The sequence below is a fragment of the Eleginops maclovinus genome, chromosome 4 (genome assembly GCF_036324505.1).
Source record: "Eleginops maclovinus isolate JMC-PN-2008 ecotype Puerto Natales chromosome 4, JC_Emac_rtc_rv5, whole genome shotgun sequence".
Taxonomy (NCBI): Eukaryota; Metazoa; Chordata; class Actinopteri; order Perciformes; family Eleginopidae; genus Eleginops; species Eleginops maclovinus.
The window spans coordinates 33,932,097-33,955,972 of NC_086352.1; the positions used below are offsets into that span (position 1 = coordinate 33,932,097).

Genomic DNA, 23,876 nt, shown 5'->3' on the forward strand with positions numbered 1-23,876 from the left:
GCTACCAGTCCACAGTCCGTATTTTTTTGGTCCAATCAGGACTCGTACGGACTAAGCCACAGCTGAAGCTTTTAAACCATCTTTCAAGAACGTTTAATATTATATATATATATATAATTATTCATTTTCATCTCCTCAACTGTGTCATTACTTGTATTTGTCATTAGTTATACATCTCTCATATGGAGGATGCTCTTTGGTATCTCTGAATTTCCCCTTGAGGATGAATAAAGGGTCTGCTGGAGCTGCTGCAGTCAAGCCTCTGATATATATATATATATATATATATATATATATATAATAATTAACTAATACAGTTGGATTAACTTCAAGATTGAATAACTGTGAAGAAAACAAATTACCTGGGCATGATGAAGCCCTTAAAACGAACTATTTTCTAATATTTCTTCCTCTCTCCTCAACCCTTATCGTCCCGCATAGTGTAGAAAAATATCAAAGCATCACACACATGCAGCTGGAACATGCTGGAACCCCATGAATGAGTGAAGTGAAGGGAGTTGACACCAAAGTGAACTTCAACCTCTCCTCGAAATAAATTTCAGAGCATATCTATGATACCTCATTCGGCTTTCAAACATGAGACTTCAGGCAGGGTGCAGTGGCCGCTAACCACACACACAGCTGGATCAACACGATGCTGCAGAGCCTTTAAGATCAGATGTTTTTTATTTGATTGTAGCGATTATTTTCAAGCTGTACACTAGTTTGGTCAACATATATTATCACATGAAGGAAATAGCTGTCCCAAAAAACATACATTGTCAGAAATTCTTACTTTACAACTTGAGATGTGCTCCCTTGAAGGAAACTGAATGAAGTAAATCTCCCTATCATTCAAACCTAATCCAGTTCCAGCGTCATCCTCAGACATGCTGCTGACACCCACTGCTGCTCCCTTCCATCCGCTCTGACAGGAACATCAGGGAGCCTGAGGGGAGGGGGGGTTTACATCAGCACTAAATTGTTTCATTTAAATTGAGCTGCTGCAGGGGCTGACGAAGGGAGCGTATATCCTTATTAAGGCTGCATAATTTAGAAGAGAATTTAACTGATCGGTCAAAGTGAGCGATTTAGAGAGTAAGAGTGCAAACGTTTGCCACCTTCCTACACTGACAAAGTTAAAGCAAATCTAACTTTAGTCACACAGCACTGTTCATACACAATAGATGAAACACAGTTCTTCACAAACCATAAAATAAAAAACCTGGGCCGTAATAATACGAAATAATAAAGAATCAATTCACAGTATGATAACGAGGCCGGCACCAGAGGACCTGAGGGTTCAGAGGGTTCATACATTAAAAGTAAATCTGATTAATAGCTAGGACCAAGAGCATTAAGAAAAAAAAATCAATGCAAATGGTTTCAAAATCAATGCTGACGCTCACAGGTGATGATGATGATGATGATGATGATGATGATGATGATGATGATGAGGAGGAGGAGGAGGAGGAGGAGGAGGAGGAGGAGGAGGAGGAGGAGGAGGAGGAGGAGGATATTATTGCTGTTTAAGTGTTAAATGGTTCCCGCTTTACCTTTGGTGCAAAAGTGATGAATGATGAAAATAATGAACTTGCTATTAATAATTATAAAATCATACACAGAGATTGATAATAACTGGTTAAATATGATGCACAGCAGGTGCATCATATTTAATATGATTAATCATTAGTATGGTTTTGCCTTCAATAGTGTTTTATTTGGAAAACAGTTTATGTATATTTTTTATATTTACAGTCATCTGTATATAATTTAGTACTTTAATGCTGGTTTGTTTCTATTTCAATTTTGAGATGTTTCTATTTTTAGTTTATTTCTTCTCTTTTTGTTTCTAATTATGTGCAATGCCTTGTTTTGTTGTATGCTGCTGCAACAAACAAAAACAATCCCAATTTGGGATGAATAAAGTACCTCTTATCTTATCTTTTTTGTGTTAAACCACGTCGGTTGGGGTCCCCACCACACTGATAATGATAGCCAGGTAATGTAGTCTCACAAAGTTTACTAGACTAGGAATTTGGAAATATGGTTAATAATTTTAAGAGTAAATGACCATATTGATTTGTTGAAGGATTTCAGAACTGTCGGATCGTAGAGGCAGAACTCCACAGATAAGATGCATGATGTAGCTTTCAGTCAATGAAAAGTACAGCCACAGAGCATCTGTTCCCACATCACTCATAAAGTGTGTCTCTAATATGCTAAAATAAATCACAGAAAACACTGGTAATACAAATTAAAGCTATCTGATGAAATAATGAAATGCTGAACTGGAAAAGAAAAGAAAATCACATTACGTTATGTAAGAAAAACAACAATAGCAAAGACAAAATGTAATTGTTTCAGCTTCAAGGTAAATGTGACAGTAGTTGCATGTCAACAGATAATAACATTAATCAATTTCCGTTAAAAGCTAAAAAAATATTATGGGGAAAAAGGTAGTAGTTTAATGTTGATGTGTCATAAAGTCTTAATTGTGTAACTACCTAAGGTTTGGTCTTCAACATAAAAAATGTTGGAAACAAATTATGTGTGTGTGTTTGAAAATAAACAACATACCTTTTACTTTTTAGATATTGATCTACAACTATTCCCAGATATATGCTCCAATGCACAAATGCAAATTCCTTCAATGTGAAACCTTCCTATTTTCTATTAACTGGACTCTGATGGTAAAGTCAAGTAACATCACTGTGGTGTATGAATATATTAGTTGTATAACATTTAATAGGAAAAACACTGAAATGGAAACAGAAACATGACAATTGTTATTAAATGATACATCGTCCATCTCTGAGCAGTGCTGTCAGTGAAACACAGAACAGAAGTGATTGTCTCTGCCTCGGTTGTTATTCAGCATTACATCACTGCTTCAGACTGTTTGTGTGAAATCCAATAACAAAACTCTTTTCTCCCTCCACACAGCGCCACTTCAACTTTCTGGATCGCCAACCCCAATAACAACCTCATCAACTGTGCTGCTGCAGGCTCCGAGGTGAGTTTCTCACTCCCCCCAACACTCTCCCTCCCCATTCCCCCCGTCTCTCCAGGTGGAGGTCTGTCTCATTACTGTGTTGCCAGGTCAGATTAATGGCTGTGTACTCCTATTAACTTCAGAATCAAGCAGACAACAGGCACAGGCACCGCCGCTCTTTCACTATGATCGAGTGCCAATTATGATCGTACTCCTGGGACTTTACAAGGATACGTCGGGGCGGAATGGACTCTCATTTATCCTCGCCAATGTAATAACTTTTCTCATTTGCATACCTGCGGAGAACAACTGGAACACAGACAGGCTGGCATGTGGCAGAGCTGCACTAATGTGTGGGGGTGTGAACAAAAATGAATCTACACATTTGCACAGGTTCTATGTTGTTCTACATTCATAGCAAAATCTAGGACTTTAGGGGCAATTTAAGGGATATTAGCATGGGGTTCACACATTCTTCAGATTTTATAAACCACTACTGCATTAAGCGCCCCCGCAAACGATACATACAACTAGACATAACAACTAGTGCAGTAACTATGCCACGCTGCTGCAAAGTGGGGGCGACAATGGCTTTACTATACTGTATTCAATTATTACTAAGATTAAACGTGTCACACTTGGGTTACCAGAAATACACACAGAAAGTGGGAACAGCCCTCCAGATTGAACATGTTCTCTTGTACAAATCAACATTTCAAAAGTGTACAATTTGTGCACGCCATTTTCAAAACATTTGAAACAAATCATCCTGATGCAAAGTGGTGGGGATGTCCCCAGTATAAAGGATGCTTCAAAGTCAAAGTCCACTTTATGTCAAAGTGTCCACATGTGTTATACATACAGAAAATTGAAATACCGTTTCTGGCAGTCCCACAGTGCAAATATAAACAAGAACATATAACATAAAAAGATAAGAGCGTAGAAAAATAGGGGGAGTAAAAATGGGGTATACAAAAAAAACTAAGTAATATATACATATGTTCGACACAATCAACACAGTTTGACGGTAGTGCAAGTAGTTCTTTAGTGCAAAAATACTTTGTGCAACGTAGATTTTCAGTAGCAGCGGAGAATAGAAAGTGACTGGTGCTGGATGAGGGACGGGTGTGTGAGGGAGGGGGATTAATGTCCTGGTACATTCCCATTGAGGCTGTGGGGAAAGGTGGGTGGGACAGAGGGTGGAGAGGTCAGGGGAGAGATGGGAGCGGGGGTAGAGGGAGATGAGAGAGGGGAAGAGAGAGGGAGGGAGGAGAGAGAGACAGGGAGGGAGAGAGAGGATTGAGGGAGGGACGGAGGATAGAGAGAGAGCGAGAGAGGGAGGGAGGGAGAGAGGGGGAGCCAGAGGAGAGAGGGAGGGAGAGAGGTAGGGAGGGAGGAGAGAGAGACAGGGAGGGAGAGAGAGAATTGATGGAGGGACGGAGGATAGAGCGAGAGCGAGAGAGGGAGGGAGGGAGAGAGTGAGAGGAGAGAAGGAGGGAGGGAGAGAGTTCAGCATCCTGACTGCCTGGTGGAAGAAGCTGTTCCTCAGCCTGGTGGAGCTCGAGCGGAGGCTGAAGAGGCTGTTGGAGGGGTGGGTGGGGTCCCCCGCAATGCCGAGCTTTGCTGGTGAGTCGGGTGTTGTAGATGTCCTGTAGTGTAGGGAGTGAGACCCCGATGATCCTCTGGGCAGAGTTCACGATGCGCTGCAGGCTCTTGCGGTTGGAGGCGGTGCAGCTTCCAAACCACAGCGGCTGCTGAGGATACTCTCAGTGGCGCCTCGGTAGAATGAGAGCATGACGGGGGGGGGCTCCTGCTCGCTTGAGCTTCCTGATGAAGTAGAGGCGTTGCTGGGCCTTCTTTGCCAGTGCAGTGGTGTTGTTGTTCCAGGTGAGGTCGTCTGTGATGGTCACACCCAGGAATTTGGTGCTGCTCACCTGCTCCACAGCAGCACCATTGATGGTCAGAGGGAGGGGGGGTTGGGAGTGGGTTCTCCTGAAGTCAACAACAATCTCTTTGTTTTCCCCACATTGAGGAAGAGATTGTTATCTTGGCACCAACGGGCCAGCTGGTTCCCTTCCTTCCTGTAGTTAGTCTCATCGTTGTGGCTGATGAGACCCACCACGGTGGTGTCGTCAGCGAACTTCACGATGTGGTTGGAGCTGTAGCTGGGTTTGCAGTCGTGGGTCAGCAGGGTGAAGAGAAGGGGGCTGAGCACACAGCCTTGGGGGGGCCCCGTGCTCAGTGTTAGTGTGTTCGATGTGTTGTTGTTGACCCGGACAGCTTGTGGTCTCTCTGTGAGGAAGTCCAGCAACCAGTTGCAGAGAGAGGGGCTGAGGCCCAGGTCTGTAAGTTTACACACAAGCTGCTGGGGGATGATGGTGTTGAATGCTGAGCTGAAGTCTATGAATAGCATTCTGACGTAGGAGTTCTTAGTGTCCAGGTGTGTGAGGGCTGGGTGTAGAGCGAAGGTGATTGCATCCTCTGTGGACCGTTTAGCTCGGTAGGCAAACTCAAACGGGTCCAGGGAGTGAGGAATAGTGGATTTGATCTGCTTCAAGACCAGCCTTTCGAAGCACTTCATGATGGTCGAAGTCAGTGCGACGGGGCGGTAGTCGTTGAAGCAGGCTGGAGATGACTTCTTCGGCACAGGAATGATGGCTCAAGGAGGTGTTAAAGATGTCTGTGAGGACATCCGTGAGCTCCTCTGCGCAGTCTCGACCATGAATGTTGTCAGGTCCCGCAGCCCTGCGGGTATTAATCCTCAGCAGTGTGCTCTTCACACTGGCTGGGGACAGACACAGAGCCTATTCATCGGCGGGGGGGGGGGGGGGGGGGGGGTTTCTGCGCAGTTGTGTTGTTTTGTGCTTCGAAGCGTGCAAAGAAGCCGTTGAGGTTGTTGAGCAGGGAGGTGTGACTGTCACAGGTCTGCGGTGGTAGTTTGTAGTCCGTTATGGTCCTAATACCCTGCCACAGGCTCTGTGAGTCCCTGCTGTCTTTGAAATGTCCTGTGATTTTCCTGGTGTACAGACGTTTAGCTGCTTATGGATATTAGAATGAATTCATTTAAAATAAACCCTTGGGGTTGGTTCAAACACTACTTCATGACAGTTTGTGAATGATACGTGCAAACCAGTGCCTGCATTTTCAACTTCACAAGAAATCCAGTATATTTGGGTAAATTCTCCTCACGGTAACCAGCACCAACTCTCACTCTCTGACAGACAGACCCTCAGTGCTGCTGACAGAGATACACTTTGTGTCTCTCCTCCATGTCTCTCTCTCCACCTTCTCCATTAAGATATCACGCACAATGCTTCAGTAATGATGGGCAATAAGAAGACGCTGATATTGTACGGTTAAGATACTACTGCTATGTGCCATAAAATGTATTTCATATCATAACAGATCATATAATACTTAGTAGGCACAGAATTATAAAAAAGCAACACATTAGTTTTAGATAAGGTGTATTAGACACACATCATGTATATTATTTATAATTTGCTTTATTAAGATAATGTTATTAATTTGAAGAGAGAGTAAAGAAAAAAAAAGATCCCCTGGCTTATTCCAGAGGTGGGAAGTAACTAAGTACATTTACTCAAGTAATGTATTTAAATAAAATGGTGAGGTCCTTGGTCTTTACTTGAGTATTTCAATTTAGTGCTACTTTATGTTTCTACTGCACTACATTTAAAAAGGAAATAATGTAATTTTACTCCACTAAATTTGGCTACTTAAAAAAAAAACTCTAACTAAGAGTCAAATGATTTAAATATTTTACAAAAGTCAGTCAGTACTTTTGGGTCGGCAACAGTAAAATGCTACTTGTTGCAATAATATTATCTAGAAATGTCACAGATATAAATATAATTATATACACACTTAAGGGCCATTTTTCTGCTCAATGATAACTTTCACTGTTTATAGTACATTTAGCTGGTAATACTTTTGTACTTTTAGTTTAGTCAGGCATCTGAATACTTCTTCCACCACCACTGTCTAATAGGAGGCCAACAGGGCAGGTGCTCGGGCCCCCTCTGAGGTTTATCTGAGCCTGGTTCTGACAGTCTTTTTTAATATGTTTGTGTGTGACCCTTCAGGAAACAGGTTTCTGGTTCATCTTCCACCATGTCCCCACTGGTCCCTCAGAGGGCCTGTACTCTGCTGGACGCACTGAACACACACCAATGGGCCAGTTCACCAACAACAGAGCGCATTCCAACTACAGGGTGAGTGTGAGCGACTGGGGGGGGGGGGGGATGCTGTGTATTTAGCACTAGCAAGATGTTCCAATATAAAACTCCTCATTTACATATTACAAACACTGACGCATGCACTCAGCAAGAGCTTAGCTATGAAGTAAACTCGGACATAAGCAGGCTGGTTGTTAAATGTTTTGGGCCCAGGCTTCGGCTTTTCCACTTTCTTAGGTTTATTTTTCATTTATTTTTTTAGCGGGTACCTATATGTTGATAAAATAATGTGTGTGAGCTTTACTGTGTGTGGTAAACTAAAACGGAGCATTTTCTGTCAGCACAGATTGTATTTCTGCTTCTTCAAACTGTAGTATGTGCTCATACTGCTCATTGCTGTATAGGCTGCTGCCTGAATGTGCCTAATGAAAAGCAGGTTTTCCTATAAATAACATCTCTGTCTGTTGTGAGTCTCTCAGCCTCATGGAATGCATAGTAAATCGCTTAATGTTCTTGGGTTTCAGATGCATGGCCGTGAAACATACCAGACATATTCTGGCATCGTGTAGTTCCTAGAAAAAGTTGAATCCTGGACATTTTCAGATTTTATTGATTTCTATACAGAGCCTAAACGGATTGAGACTGGTTCAACAAATGGAAGAAAAAACAACAACAGTCCCAGGGTTCCTGTAGGGACTCAAATCATTTTTTCATGCTTTCCCATAACAACAAGTCAGTGGATCAGTGAATTACGAATGCTATTTCCTGGTTCATTGGTATTGTTTTTCAGAGGCATTTAATGCAGTGTGTTGATACATTTGTAACTCATTAGTGCCAGCCTGTTTTTTCTACTTTAAGAAATGTAAACTTTAGCATTTTGAGTATTGAAAATACAACATCCTTAAGAAAAAACAAAAGTAAATGAAATCACAGTTGGAAGAAGTACTCAGATCGTGTTCTTGAGTAAAGTAGAAGTACCAGAGTGTAGGAATACTCTGTCACAGTAAAAGTATTCTAAATGTTCCTCCAGTGAAAGTAGAAAGTACTCTCATCTAAAGGTACTTAAAGTAGCGACAGTAAAAGTAGTCATTGTTTGATTGGTCCATTTCAGAATAATATCTCTGATATGTTTTATAATTATTGATCATTAAAGTGTTCTCAGAGCTGGTAAAGGTGCAGCTAGTTTGAATGGCTTTGTATACTGCAGGGTAGCTGCTGGATTTACTGCAGGTGAACTAAAGTCTGATTTAAGGGCTGATTATATTTACCATCATTCATCCAGATCTGTAAAGTAACTAAAGGGATTAAATACATGTAGTGGAGTAAAAGTACACCATTTACCTCTGAACTGTAGTGAAGTACAAAGTAGAAAAATGAAATATTTGAGTAAAGGTTTCTTTGCACCAGAGGATGTGACCTGCTGACAAAAAGAGGACAATAGGTGAATAGCTAAAAAAAAAAAAAAATGAGGGCAGACAAGACAAACAGAAAAGAGAGCCAAAGGAGGAGGGATGAGATGGAGGACAGGCTGGAGGTTGGAGGCGCCGGCGGCCTCAAACACAGCTCCACTGGAGCACAGGGAGATTTATGAGGCGCTGGTGAAGAGAAAGTGTTATTGTTATCAGCCTCTTTCTCTGCGCCTCACAGCCACTTCTTTTCCCATCCCACTCTATCCTTCCCTTCTTCACTTTTAATTTGGATCATCTTAATGGGAGCATAACTCATATCAGACTGCCCCCCTGGGATGTTTGTGAGAGGAGAGGTGGTGTCAGGTCTGCAGGTCGGCCGTTCACAGCAACAGCACAGGGCTCGTCTCTTTCTCATCATTAAGACTTTTTGCATTTGTTGACATGAAAAGTTGCTCTTGGAGCTCTGTGAAAATGGGAGCTAGCTTCTTTTTTAGCTTCAGTGCTCAGATGGAAGTTACATTGAGTGTTTCCAGCATTATTTTGCGTAAGAAACAAAATAGATTTATCCTTGATTTAAATCAAATCAAACTTTATTTATATAGCACTTCGCAGACAAAAAGGTAACTCAAAGTGCTTCATAAACCAAAATCAAATAGCTCCCACTTCCCAGATAATAATCAGAGTTACACATAGATTTGTGATTAACAAAAAGAACACTTAATACCAACCCATACAGATGTATAAATACACACGTATATAAATGTATATATCTATATGTATAAAACAAATAATAATAACACTCAAAAGTGATCTGTTTCATTTTGAAAAGTGAGCTTTATGAAAACATGGCTCAGTTCAAAATGTAGTTTCAAAACAAAACTCCTCATCTCTACCCGACATGATTTGACATAAAGATGCTTTGCTACCTTTATTATTTCACTGTGATATTTGTTCGGACAGATACTGAATCTGTCTCTGGATTTAAATAAATGGCTCTGATGGCCGTATATATATGCAGAAAAATTAAAACAAGTGTCCAGGTCCCTAACATCTGTCATTAAAGGAATGTATAAAAATAAAAAATGTTCAATGTCATCTGATTAATCTAAAATCTGAATTTAACAGATCATTTTGTGTCTTTGTGTAGTGCACCTCATCATTTTGAGGGACGATCCTCCTTTATGTATATATTAATAATTACTAATAATAATAATATTAATAAATATAATACTATAAATTAATTAAAACATTTAAAATAATGTGCAATTTTGGAAATTGTTTAAGTATTCTTTGTGTTTAAAACATTTCACAAATGAGAAGATTTGTTGTTTTAAATATTAAAATGTATTTTGAATTATTTTGAAAAAGAAAACTGAAATGTGTACTTGCAGTTCTCGTACTTTAAGTACATTTTCCTGATCATACTTAAATACTTTTATTTAATTACCATTCTCAATATATGTGTATTAGCAGTACTTCTACTTCAGTAAAGGATCTGAATACTGATACCCGCTCTGGTTTAATGTTAGCTGAAGGCAGGCTGACATAACTGTTGCTAGCAGATCTTATTAGCATTAGCGATAGCATGCTAACATATATTGTCTTTTTTGTTTTACAAACAGAGTCATATGACATGGTCTTAAATATCTATGTGATGCTACATAGGCCTGCTGTTTTATCTTTTGCTTATTCAGTGGCAGGAGCTGACTTAAATATAAAACTGATGCTAAGCTTCACAGGACCAGGCAAAAGGACAGAACAATGAAAAATAAAGAAAGGCAGGAAGAAACATTTGAAAAATGTAAGACTTTTCTAGAAAATGTGTACTTGAGTAATGGATTTGAGGATGAAACCTTTCAAAATCCATCACAGAAGAAGTCAGACTTTAAAAATGTTATTACCAGAATGAAAAGTGAGTAGGTCAACGTTAGCAGTCCACACCATGTAGCAGGATATCAGAGAGCAGCTGCAGTTAATGGACTCTCCACAGGACCTGATGCTGGCCAGTTCAACATGTTCAAAATGGACTGCAAAAGAAAATGTTACATTCTCTGCTACTGAAGCTAATTTATTAGATAAATAAGCTGATAGATAACGCCCTCTTCGCATGGAGGGAGAAAATAATACTGCAACTTCAGCCTTTAGAGTCACAGTTCAAATAGATTGTTTTACAGCTCAATGGAAACAATCACAAACCCACAATTCTTTGGAAAATCAACATCTCCTATCCATAAGGACGAGCCTTATCTTAATTCTTTGTGTGTCTTATAAAGCTTGACCGTGTGGTTTGTCTTTTTTCTGTTTCAGGCTGGAATGATCCTTGATAATGGAGTAAAGACCACCCAGGCCAACGACAAGGACAAGAGACCCTTCCTGTCTCTGATTGGAGCCAGGTCAGGACTCCTCATCACATAACAAACAAACAGCTTGGTTTAAAAGTAAAAAATATGACGTTCATTGTCTTTTCCTAAACACTTTTCCTTAACCCCGGAGGAGGAAAGCAACATTATGTCAAGGAAATATCTGAAAGAGAGCTCATATGCACTTAGGAAGAGAAAACCGCAGTGGTTGGAAAATTCTACTCTACTCAGGGCAGATGTTTTTTATTCTGCCTTTGTTTATCGAAAGCATATCTAGTAGAGAAAGAGTACAGTGGCAAACTCCTTGCTGTACTTGTGCCTACGTTATGCCTTTTTGTGCCAGTAGCAACCCTGCACAAAGCGGGGCATCTGGTCCCCCTGACAGCCACTGAGACCAAGTGGTTGATCGATGTGCTGTTTCAAACTAGATTAAAACTCAGTGAAAAGTCTACATATGTTCAGTCCCAAAATTACTGTTTAGTCAATTTTTTAAAAATGGCTCCAGCCCTTAGAATGCTTTGGCTAAGTTGAGTGGAATATATGTTCTTGCTGTTCTTAGTTTGTATCTTTATGCGTTATTGCACCTATTGTAAGTTGCTTTGGATAAAAGCTAAATATAATGTAATGTAGACATAAAAATAGCATTAAAAGTTACAGAGTTACATCAGTTACTCTGCAGCCCTGCGTTCATACAGCACTGGCCTAGGTTTAAAATCCATGTAAACACAATCAAGTGAACTCAGTGTGTGGTGTTAAATCTTTTAGGTATGGCCCCCACCAGGATGCCGACCCCTTCAAACCCAGGGTCCCGGCTCTGATCCACCACTTTGTAGCCTATAAGAACCAGGACCATGGAGCCTGGCTGAGGGGAGGTGACGTGTGGCTGGATGACTGCCAGTGAGTATGCATTCATAAAGGGTTGTTAAAAGTTGTAAATAATTAAGTGAATAACGTCTGTCTGAGCGAAGTTTGTCAACTTTCGATTTATCTTAATCCTGCAGAGAATTCTCATTATGAGTTTCATATAGCTCAGGTAGTTTTTGTTTTGGCGCATTTGATGACAAATTCCCCTATCTAATAATGACTATCGCCTTCGGACCGTGTGTGTGTGTGTGTGTGTGTGTGTGTGTGTGTGTGTGTGTGTGTGTGTGTGTGTGTGTGTGTTTCTCTGGAGACCTCAGACTGTCGCAGTGATAATATTCTCTCCTTCCTGTTTAGATTTGCTGATAATGGCATCGGCCTCACTCTGGCGAGGTAAGACCCCCTCACCAACCCCCCCTCATGGTTCATATTCATATGGATAGAAATAATGGGCTTCTGTTTGCATTTGTGGCGTTGCAGGATCCTCTCTCTCTCTTTCTGTAAGAGTAATTGGAAAACACCTTATAAGGAGGTGTTTAGGGTGCACTGGGAAACAGAGCACTCTGATGCAGTGTGAAAAGTAATTTTGGGGGTGTGATGGTCACAGAGGTGGGAATTGGGTGAGAAGTTTCAAACTGATTTTACAAAACAGGGAGCCTACAGGTGCACATTAATACTCAAACTATCTGCGTTTCACCTGCCGTCCACTTCAGAACCGTGTCTCCAGAGTCGAGCGTAACCATGGGTTCACTACATGGATGTATAATAAGGACTCGATCCAGCGTTGGAGGCGGGGCCTCGTTCATTCCTATGAGATTGGTGCATGAATACAAATGGCCTGAGATTCGCGAGAGCAAAATGTCACAAATTAACCATCATGCCTGGCCGTCGAGAGCATAGAGCATGTGCAGATGTCCCCTTAAACCCCGCCCCTGATCTCCCGCTCTCGGCTCAGTGGAATGAATGGAGAGAGAAAATTCAGCTTTTAGCGAATTCTACAACTTTAAGGACCTAATGTTTTTAATAAGGGCTAAACAATAGTTCATGCTGGGTAGTTTAATTAGCTGATTTACAGACGTCTCTTTCCCAATATAAGTGAATGGGAAAAAGTGTTTCTGGGCCGGATGACGTCACGGACTGATACAGAAGTTGTAGGACGCGCTGTCCGGCCACTACGAATGTTTCCTCAAAGTCCAGAGCACTTCCTGGGGGCTTGGGTCACAGTGCATTAAAGATTTACATGGTGATGATGTGAGGCAAGCCATCGAGAACGACCTCTTACTATGAACCATCACAATCAGAATTCCTTTATCCGTCCCACAGAGGGGACATTTACACTGTTGCATCATTGCATAGAGACACTACTGTAGTGTATCTTTACTAAGGAGACACTACTGTAGTGTCTCTTTACTAAGGAGACACTACTGTAGTGTCTCTTTACTAAGGAGACACTACAGTAGTGTCTCCTTAGTAAAGAGGCAGCACACATTACTTTCAAAGAATAACTATAGGCCTACCTTCCAAGGTTAAAAAGGAAAGTGGCAGCATTATAAAATAATTGGAACAAGTAGAAAGTAATGAAGTAGCTGCCTGATAACGGTCAGTATTTATTGCACAGCGTTATAACAACATTATTGTTATAGATATTGGGTTTGAATAGCAACAGAGTGAGAATGAAAAACAGTACAGTACGGATTCACACAAGGATAATGAAAATAAAATGATATACAGGTAAGTAACTGTGTGCAAACAAAATTTGAATTAAATGAACATAAAAAATAAATTATATGACATATACTGTAGATTGCACAACAAACAGTGGTGTCATTTTAAACATTAATATGGTATTTGGCAAGTGATGTCACATCCAAACATTAATGGTTTGGTCCGGAGAGCTGTCTCTACCACATCATTTTTTTCGCCAAATTTGCAGAGCTGTGCTACAAAAATTGGAAGAGATGAGAGCTGAAGCAGCGACAAGATACATAGATCAAGGAAATAAATAAATGTCGTAAACATATCATATTTAACTCAAATATCTGAATTATATACAAGCAGTGGAGTTTTTATAGCTATGTACAAAACTGGTGGGGCACGAACAATTTAAATATGTCTACATAGGCTTCTTGTAGTACCTTAATTCATGGAGTAAAAAGCGCTGTCACAAGCAAAACTTAACAACAACAACAACAACAGTAATTCCTCAGCATTAACACACCAGACTATAAGGAAAACACCGACACTATACTATAGTATAGTATACTAAACACTAAAGGCTAACACAGACATCAACATAAACTATACTTCCGCTCACCAAAGCTCCAGTAGATGGTCGACTTCTTTCATGTTCTGTTTGTATTATTTACCGCTGGTGATGGAGTCTGAGCTCTCTGGTCTCCTCTTCATAACTACACTGTTCACCGCACACACACACTCACAGGCAACCAGCTCTGACTTATGGGACAGCGAGTACTTTGCCTCACTTTTGTTTGTTTTTTTGCCACACACGTTGACTAGAATTAGACTCTGAGCATGCGCAGTGTAGTTTTCACAGTACAGGTTTATTTTCACAGAGAGGGGCAGCCCAGAGCTCGCCCCACATTGCTTATCCCGGCTCAATAGACACACTGTAGAGACGAATAAACATGATCTAAAAATATATTTAAACATATGTTTTAAACATATATGCCTCACCTCCCCCTAATGATGAGTCACCACTGTATACAGTTACGGGAAAATATCTAACTAATCATATTTTAAGCTTCAGCCAAACTGCAGTGATTTGGTGTTAGATGGACTTTCTGTCAATTTATTAAAGGTTTGGCCCCGATTTAAGGGAACACTGCAGCAGTCTGTGATGTTCGTTCATTATTCAAAGCGGTTTCAGCTCTCAGGTTTCTCATTTTCCAGATCAGCAACTACATCACTAACTGCCGGGACAAGAATTTAGAAATACCACAGACACAGTACACAGAGAGGGATGTATCAGTCATAGCCTCAGTGCACGTTTGATTAATGAAATAATAGTTTCATCAGTTTACCTTTAATAAATACATCATACTGTAGATTTAGCCCCTACTCTAATAACTTATCTAGTCTTCTGCACTGTCAATAATAATATGTGTGTGCTTTATCGGCTCAGAAAATGAACAGCTGTCTTCACAAACATCTTAACTTCAGATGCTCTTTGAAACGGCCACAGATTATGGCCATTTCAGCAGGCGGATAGAGCATTACATATTACAGAAGTGTGTTTTATTGCATCATCTGTTATTTTACCAGGACCATTGATGCTTCCTGTTAAGTGATGTTGGAAAAAAAAAACAGAAAACACACACACACACACACACACACACACACACACACACACACACACACACACACACACACACACACACACACACACACACACACACACACACACACACACACACACCGAGTTAATGAAATCCTGTTTTGGCTGTCCACAGATTTTTTTGTATTTGTGGTCCCCATAAACCCTGACAGCACAGTAATAACTATAATGGCTTTTCTGGGTTGATAGCACCTCGGCTGCTGGTAACTCGTTTGCACTGATTTTTATTCTCAGTATGAGCAAGTTACCTCTATATATATCTGCCTGCTGTGAAAACAGTCCAAAATTAAATGATGTGCTGTAATTATAACATGTATTGGTGTGCTCAACAAAGAAACACAATCACAGTTTTTCACACCCTGTCTTTCATTAAAAAAAGTTTGTCCAACAGTTCTTGCTGAGATAAAATAGCCCAAATCAGAAGTTATAAAGGCAGTATGTCACTGAAATAAGCTTAAAAAGACAAATTACCTTTACTAATCACATTCAGACCATTCAAACGTGGTACTTCATATTCTTATCTATTTTGTTTTCATACATAAAAATGTATCTATCACTTCCTTGGTTGATCAAAAAACCAAAACCGCAGTATTTTTACGGAAATATGCTGTAAATGTCTTGATCATGATGTTTGAATAATAAAGGACACTCTCATCTGGCGGGCGTTAGCATTTAGGCTGCGGCTGCATCTCTGATCCTTAAAAATCTGACATTTCATTTAGACTTAGGCTAAAACCAGGCCGGTAAATGTCCTTTGTGTCTGCACATGCATCCTATCTATACAGCTCCGGAAAATATTCAGAGACCACTCCAAATTGTTCTTAAATCTTTATCTCTACATGTATGGCAGCCATTCCAGTATCTGTTGAATTCCAACACAGAGAAATGTTGTCAGTAGTTTATAGAATACAATAATAAAATCATTTAACTCAAAGACAAACCTATAAATAATAAAACCTGAGAAAATGATAACGCTGAAGTGGTCTCTTATTTTTTCCGGGGCTGTATGTCCAACCTAGACTAACCCTTTATGGAAAAAGCATCTCAAAATCACTACTACTGCCAGTGTTACTCTCACTGCACACACTGTACACTTTAACACTCTAACCCCCCCCCCGTGTGTGTGCGCAGTGGAGGGACGTTCCCGGATGATGACGGCTCTCGTCAGCAGGTGATAAACTCTCTGTTTGTGGGTGAGAGTGAGAACCGCGGGATGCCCGTCCCTGACAGCAGGATCTGGGGCCCTGGGGGTTCCGACCACACCGGCAGAACGCTGCCACGCGGCGTGTAAGTGACATCACAAAACATTTTATTTAGGTTTGACGCTCACAAGCTCTGCTCCCCTCAACTGAGGTTACAGCTACATCAGGGGGCTGGAAGCCAGAGCCTGGTTTATAAGGCAATACATTTTCAAATAATGTAGTTCAAACACCCACAATATTCATAAATGGAGCTTTCAAAGGTAATAAACATTAAGTTACATTGACTTAAAATTATGACGTATGTCCAAATATTATTGGGTGTGTATATCATGGATGTGCAAAGAACTGGGAACAGCAATGGAGGCGGGGCCACGTTCATTCCCGTGAGAGTTGCTCAGTGGCACGTGAAGCCAAAATGAAGCAACTGGAGATTCAATAGGTACCCGGATCATCGGGGTCTTGGGCCTGTAATAATAACTCTGGATTTGCAACTTTACGACCCTAATTATTCATGCACCTCTTTTCCTGTCCGGCCCACTTGGCCTAGTGCAGAGGGAATGTCCCTCCAGTATAACCACAGATTCCTTTTATTGTGTGGGAAAAAGAAAACTACATGCTTCTTCTTCGGTCTGATATTTTTTGATGCAAAGAGCTGCACTCAGGCACACCAAGAGCTCCCACACTGAGCAGGGCTGAACATTTGAGGAATGTCACTGGATAAAAGACTTTCATCAGCAGCCAGGCAGGAAGTCACACTCCTTTAGCAGTCCAAAAACCTATGCAGTGTGACCTGTGGTAGTTGGTCTCTCTGGTTTTTATTATTTTCATACTGTACAACTTGACTTTGATTATCTAAAATATGTGCAAAACAGACATTGTGACAAACCTGAATGAAGGAAGGATGCACATCTTTTGGCTGAACATCTACTTTGTGTGTTTCCTGGCAGTGATTTCCCAATCCGAGGCATGCAGATCTATGACGGGCCCATCAACATGCAGAACTGCACATTCCGGAAATACGTGGCTTTGGATGGACGGCACACCAGCGCTTTCGCCTTCCGGCTCAACAACTCATGGCAGAGCTGCCCCAACAACAACGTCACCGACATCACCTTTGACCACGTACCTGTGAGTCACCTGCTGTGGGAAAACATCTGGACTGATTCAACCAGATACAGATGTTGCTTTAAGATTTAATGAAGAGAGAAAAAACATCTTGCTAATATTAGAGAAGCAAGCTTCAATTTGGTAGCTGGGCTCCAGTCCCAGACTCAAGGGACCCTGAGGAGTGTCTGACAGTGAGAGGCACGAATTTCTTTAATAGAGGGTCATTTTTAGTGCATAAAATATACTGGAGGCAACCCTAAACACATCACTAACACCAGTTTCACACTGTCCTGCCTATCGACAGTTGGCTGCAGCGTTAAAGAAGCATAGCGTCCACACAGACATGGAAGAGACTGCAAGCTAACTAAATATAAAGGTGTATATTCATAGATGGTTTAGGAAAAATGAAATACATTCAGCACTGACCCCGAGGTCAATCGTTGACCCTGGATTCTTTACATATTTAGCCAATGTGTTTGGGTAAGAAACCCTGAATGTTAACACTATTGTTTGTTTACAAGAAACTAACTCCACAGGGCAACTTCAAAATGTCATATGTAACCTTAAGATCATTTGTTGTGCAAATGTAATTGTTAGTGGGTTGAAGCAGAAATGATTGATCGAGGCTCCAAAGTCTCCCAACATCTACATATTAAAACACTGTTGGGCCACCGTAGAACGCCGTATGCTTGGTAGAGCTGGACGGCCCATCTACTGGGGGCTTGGTCCCCATGCAGAGGACCTGGGTTCCAATCCATCCGTCATCCCCCATGTCTCCCCCTTTTAGGCACAGGTTGCCCCCCCCAAAAAAACCTACAATGTTTCTATACCGCCAAAATTGTGGAGGAAATTCCACACAAGTCAACCTCTTTGGTAAGAAATGAACAGATAGAGGAGTTTAAATCAAAGGTTTGTTATTTAATAAAGTGAAAAAGTCAAAGCATTTAACAGAGTTAATCTATTTCAGCTGAAAGGACAGTCCTGCACCAACAAGTTCATACAACCTCTGACAACCTTCAGCAGAAAATACAAGAATTTTATACAATTTAAACAGGGAAAAAGAGGAAGGTCTAAGCTAGGAGGTTTACATTACAGGATACTAAAAAAAGTTTGGCCAGAGGGGAAAAACTTGCATAAATGGTGATTACAAGCTAAACACCAAAGTTAGATAGATAGATAGATTCTGAGGATGAAACCCTCTTTATTAGTCACATACATGCACACAGCAGAGCACACACAGTGAAATTGGTCCTCTGCATTTAACCCATCCTAGTACTAGGAGCAGTGGGCAGCTATCGTGCAGCGCCCGGGGAGCAATGGGGAGGGGGGATTGGAGGTGTCCGGTGCCTTGCTCAAGGGCACCGCAGCAGGGCCTAGGAGGTGAACTGGGACCTCTCCAAGTAGCAGTCCACTTTCCATATTTCAAGTCTGAAACCGGCGACCCTACGGTTCCCAGTCCAAGCCCGTACCTACTGATCATTCATCATCGTTCAGATCATTTCTCAAGCACAAAAAAGTCTGAAATCCTAAAAAAACTATTATTTCGTACACAGAAATACATTAATGTAAGTTGATGAAATTAATTGAGGCATTCTGAGCTCCAGTTCCCATCCAATTTACTGCATGTGTTAGAATCAGATTAAGCCAAGTGTTTTATGAAAATGGAAACAGGGAGTAAAATATATTTGAAGCCTTTCCATCTCTGTAAAAAGTGGAGTGTAGTCCATTTGTTCTGGCTTTTATATTGGATAGATATGAACAGATGAATACCCAGTATCGGCAGCTCCTAATGAATGCCTGTCCCTCCGTTCCTCTGTGCTAGATCACGTCTAGGGTGTTTTTCGGGGAGCCGGGTCCCTGGTTTAACAAGATGCAGATGGACGGGGACAAGACGACCATTTTCCACGACATGGATGGCTCGGTCAGCGAGTATCCCGGAGCCTTCCTGGTGAAGGAGGACAACTGGCTGCTGCGGCACCCCGACTGCATCGACGTGCCCGACTGGAAGGCCGCCATCTGCAGCGGCCACTACGCTCAGGTGGGTCCGGGGGGCATCACACACTAATCCTCAATCCAATCAATATTCATTTACTTCTTATTACACCCTATTCAGCAGTGGTTTAATACATTCATCCACAATTAAAGTATTTAGAAAATGAGGGATATGAGACCCAGCCCATTGCCTTGTGTCCTCTGTAGTAGACATTTCGTTCACACACATCTCCTTTTACTCTTTTGAGCTACCCTATCAATTCAGTGCACTGTACAGAAGACATCCTGGGCTTTCCAGTTATATGTCATTGGTAAAAATTGCATGCTAGGAAAGTCCTCTTCCTTTTCATCCAAAATGGCCAGCATGCAAACAGCAACATTTGATAGGAGGACGACGGCTATTTCATTATTGTTGATTTATTGTTGTTTTTACTATGAAAATCAAATGTGTTCTTGTTTATTAACATGTTAGGAATTATATAATTACTTCTGAAAGCAGTTAAATAATTTCAAATAAAAGCTTGTTTATAAATGTCCATTCTAGTGGACCATCTTCATGGACTTAAGGACTCAACACTGTTGCAGCGACAGAACTAAAGCAGACAGATTCTGTGCCAGATAGTTAAGATTTGGAGCTCTCAGATGATGAGAGAGATTAGGATTCACACCTGGGATAGAACAGGTTGAAGAAGAAGTACATTGACTACACGTGCTTTGAAGATTTGGCAGCATTCACCAAAAACCAAACTCGTTTTTTAGTGGCCGTATGTGATTGTATAATTATACAGCAATGTTCAGATCCATTACTTTTTTTTTTTAAATAGAGGTGAATGTGTTCTTGTATTTATATCACTCTATAAGCATAATATGTTATATAGTCTATCCGTTAATATTGGCTGCCTTTTCACACTCAAATATTCTTGATGTCGTCTACAGTAGACATTCTGTAAAATTAAAGAATTGAATTAAATAAATAAAAAATTGCAGGAAACTAAACAAAAAAGAAAATTGAAAGACACTTATTTGTCCTCGTCCCCAGGAGGATATGTTAGTAATAACGGTTTGTTGAAATTAGATCATCCATTTTTGTTGTGTGTAATTACATTAATGATGTTGGCACCTATCAAGTACATTAGCAAGACTTAAATAACTCTTGAACATAAAATAGCAAATGTATTATTTATGATTTTTCTAATATTCAATGTATGGAATTTGTCTCTGTGATTTTCAACCAGAGTTCATTAATGTATCTCTGGGTCCAGTACACAGTTATATGCAGGACATGTTTAGCTTAGCTTGGCATATAGACTAGAAACAGGGGGAGACTATTAGCATAAGAGCCTTCCAACCAATGAAAGCCCTCTTATTTAAGTGTATCTTCAGCCACTGAGGAGTGAGAAGAGTGATGAATCTGTGTCCGTAATAACATTTATAAAAGTCAGAAATATCCGTTTTCCACACAGACTGAGTTTAAACTGGGCCAGGGTGCTGTGTGACTTACACTTTCAACATTCCATTAGGAACTAAAGTGTTTTATTTTCTCTTTAAAATATGTTTTCAGTTTGCTACGTTCCCCAAAACTCTAAGGGAAAGGGGAGGTAACAAAAGAAGAGAGGAAACTGAACTGTAAAACCAAAATGTGTTCAATAACTCAAAAACAACAACACACCCCAGCCAACACTAAAGGCCAACTAAGGACAACGTTCTTAAGAAGGAAAATAAGCAGCAACGGTACAATGAGATGCAACAAATGAAGGACTATTATTGAGGCAGATCCCCTCACACTTCACTGCCACTCCTCTCAGAGCAACACAAGCACACACACAGTGTGGAATCAGGGCGCCCCACCCCCCCATACGCAGTTCTCGAATCAGTCAAATGAACGAGGGTTAACTCTGGATTGTGGTTAAATGACACTTTATACATTTTAGGACCTAAATGCTATTCTAATGTTTGTACTGGGCCGTTGATTTAGATCCAAACACATTATGCGCTGATTTACACACTGGGAAGTCTTTTTTTGGGCCTGATGACGTCACGGACATGTGGCCACTTCGTATATTTGCTTCAACCTCCCAAGAGTACTTCCTGGGGGATTGCTCACCAGAAGAACCTGCACTAGGGATATTTTGTATGTTGCTGTCCCTTTAGTAGATTGGTATATTAGAAAGTATTCTCATGTATTCTGTATAGTTTAAAGTGTGTAGATATTCTTCTGGATATGTGTGTTTTTCTCCTGAGAATGTGTTTATATATTGTTTATATATTGTTTATATATTGTTTATATTGTTATATATTGTTGTTTATTGTTTTTTTTATCTAATTCTATTTTTAAGAAATATTGTTATCCATCCATCCATCCATCCATCCATCCATCCATCCATCCATCCATCCATCCATCCATCCATCCATCCATCCATCCATCCATCCATCCAACCATCCATCCATCCATCCATCCATCCATCCATCCATCCATTCCCTTATTTATCCATCCATCCATCCATCCATCCATCCATCCATCCATCCATCCATCCATCCATCCATCCATCCATCCATCCATCCATCCATCCATCCATCCATCCATCCATCCATCCATTCCCTTATTTATCCATCCATCCATCCATCCATCCATCCATCCATCCATCCACCCATCCCTCCCATGTTGAACATGAGATGCTTGGCCCTCACCAGGGAACATTACATGAACTGCTATTATAATCAGCCTTGTAACTGTGTTTGTTTCCCCCTTCAGATCTATGTCCAGACCCGTAACCCTGCCAACCTGAACATGCACATAGTGAAGGATGAGTACCCTGACCGGCCGCTGACTCTAGAGGGCGCTCTGGGCAAGAAGAAGCACTACCAGCAGTTCCAGCCCGTGGTCACACTGGCCAAGGGCTACACCATCCACTGGGACCAGGCGGCGCCTGCTGAGGTCACCATCTGGCTTATCAACTTCAACAAGTCAGTACAGACACACACACACACACACACACACACACACACACACACACACACACACACACACACACACACACACACACACACACACACACACACACACACACACACACACACACACACACACACACATCAGGCTCGAACGCTGTTGGTGTGCTCTCTGTTATCGGGCCTCACCTAGTATCAAATACAAGTAAATGCACACAAGAAAACATCACTTACAACACTTTTATACCAATAAAGATTAAAATGCCAACTAAAAGGGGGATGTTGCAAATAAAAAGCTAATCTACAATTCTTATTGTTTATGTACTAGGGAATTATCTTATGTCTTGTGTCTAACATCTTAATGATGACTTTCATGTAACTAGAAGATCTCTCTCAGAATTATGTGTGGTGATTTATATTTAGGAGATATATGTTTTCATGATTATTCCAAAGGTGGTATGTGACACACCACCTTCCCAGCGAGCATGTTATCAGCAGGTACTCTGATGGGTTGAACAGGTGAGAATCATTTACTGGATTCAACAGCACACATTAGTCCAATGAATCATTTTTATTTGCAGTCTGTAGGCCGATTAAAGATCAGACAAGCCTATATAACAATAATGTAAAAAAACCTCTAAATAGCACAACAAACTATAGGTATAAAACACAGGAAAAAAAGAGTACTGTCTTTTTGAAGTAATAAGTTACATTATTACTGTCTCTGAATTGTAATACACTACTTTTGAGTTACTTTCACCAAAATAACTGCAAAAGTATGGCTTTAAATGCTAAAATGTAGTTTATTGCAGCTCATTAATTAAAGCTATCTATCTATCTGGCAGTACATGCTGAAAATTAGGAAAAGAGCTAGAAATTAAACTCATGCTCCGTTTAAGTGTGCTCAATAATATGTGATGTAACATGACGTCGCTGTGTGTTATTAATCACATGTTAGTGGAGCCTCTGCACGGCCCTGTGACCTTGCTTCAGCCTGCGCGCACTCCTTTCTTTCTCTTATCTTTTCTCCGAGCCTGCAGCTCTCCATTGTGAATCTGTTTCTGCAGCCCTCTTAACCAATAGTAAACAGGCTTACTGAGTTACTATTCTACCTGCACAATTATTTCTCTGGTGTCGGAATGTCTCGCGATGTTTGTGAATTCTTAGAAACAAAACACCACATCATTTCAGGTTAAAATGTGTTGTAACTGCGTTACTGAGAATTGTAACGGGTATTATATTACCCAGGTTTCAGAAGTAATGCGTTATATTACTTACAGAAAAAAGTAATACATTTCTGTAACACCCAACACTGATCATGCAGGTACTGTTGTTTCTCAAATAACCAAATCAATTGGAAGCATTTCAGTAATAAGATCTCAGTCAGGCGACTCACATGTTTCTTGATATGTATATTAGAAGCAGCATGTATTGAGTTTGGACTCTAGGC

The 23,876-nt window shown here is 40.7% G+C and overlaps 1 protein-coding gene across 1 annotated transcript in view; it reads left to right on the forward strand.

Moving 5' to 3' along the window:
- The window catches only part of LOC134863131 (cell migration-inducing and hyaluronan-binding protein-like), a 181,887-nt gene that overhangs the window by 147,537 nt on the left and 10,474 nt on the right, over positions 1–23,876 (forward strand). The window contains exons 15-23 of the mRNA XM_063881433.1: positions 2,947–3,016; positions 7,099–7,227; positions 10,908–10,993; positions 11,726–11,857; positions 12,179–12,214; positions 16,308–16,463; positions 17,326–17,506; positions 19,308–19,523; positions 22,230–22,441. Coding sequence (XP_063737503.1) covers positions 2,947–3,016; positions 7,099–7,227; positions 10,908–10,993; positions 11,726–11,857; positions 12,179–12,214; positions 16,308–16,463; positions 17,326–17,506; positions 19,308–19,523; positions 22,230–22,441 — 1,218 coding nt within the window. The remainder of the gene's footprint in view (positions 1–2,946; positions 3,017–7,098; positions 7,228–10,907; positions 10,994–11,725; positions 11,858–12,178; positions 12,215–16,307; positions 16,464–17,325; positions 17,507–19,307; positions 19,524–22,229; positions 22,442–23,876) is intronic.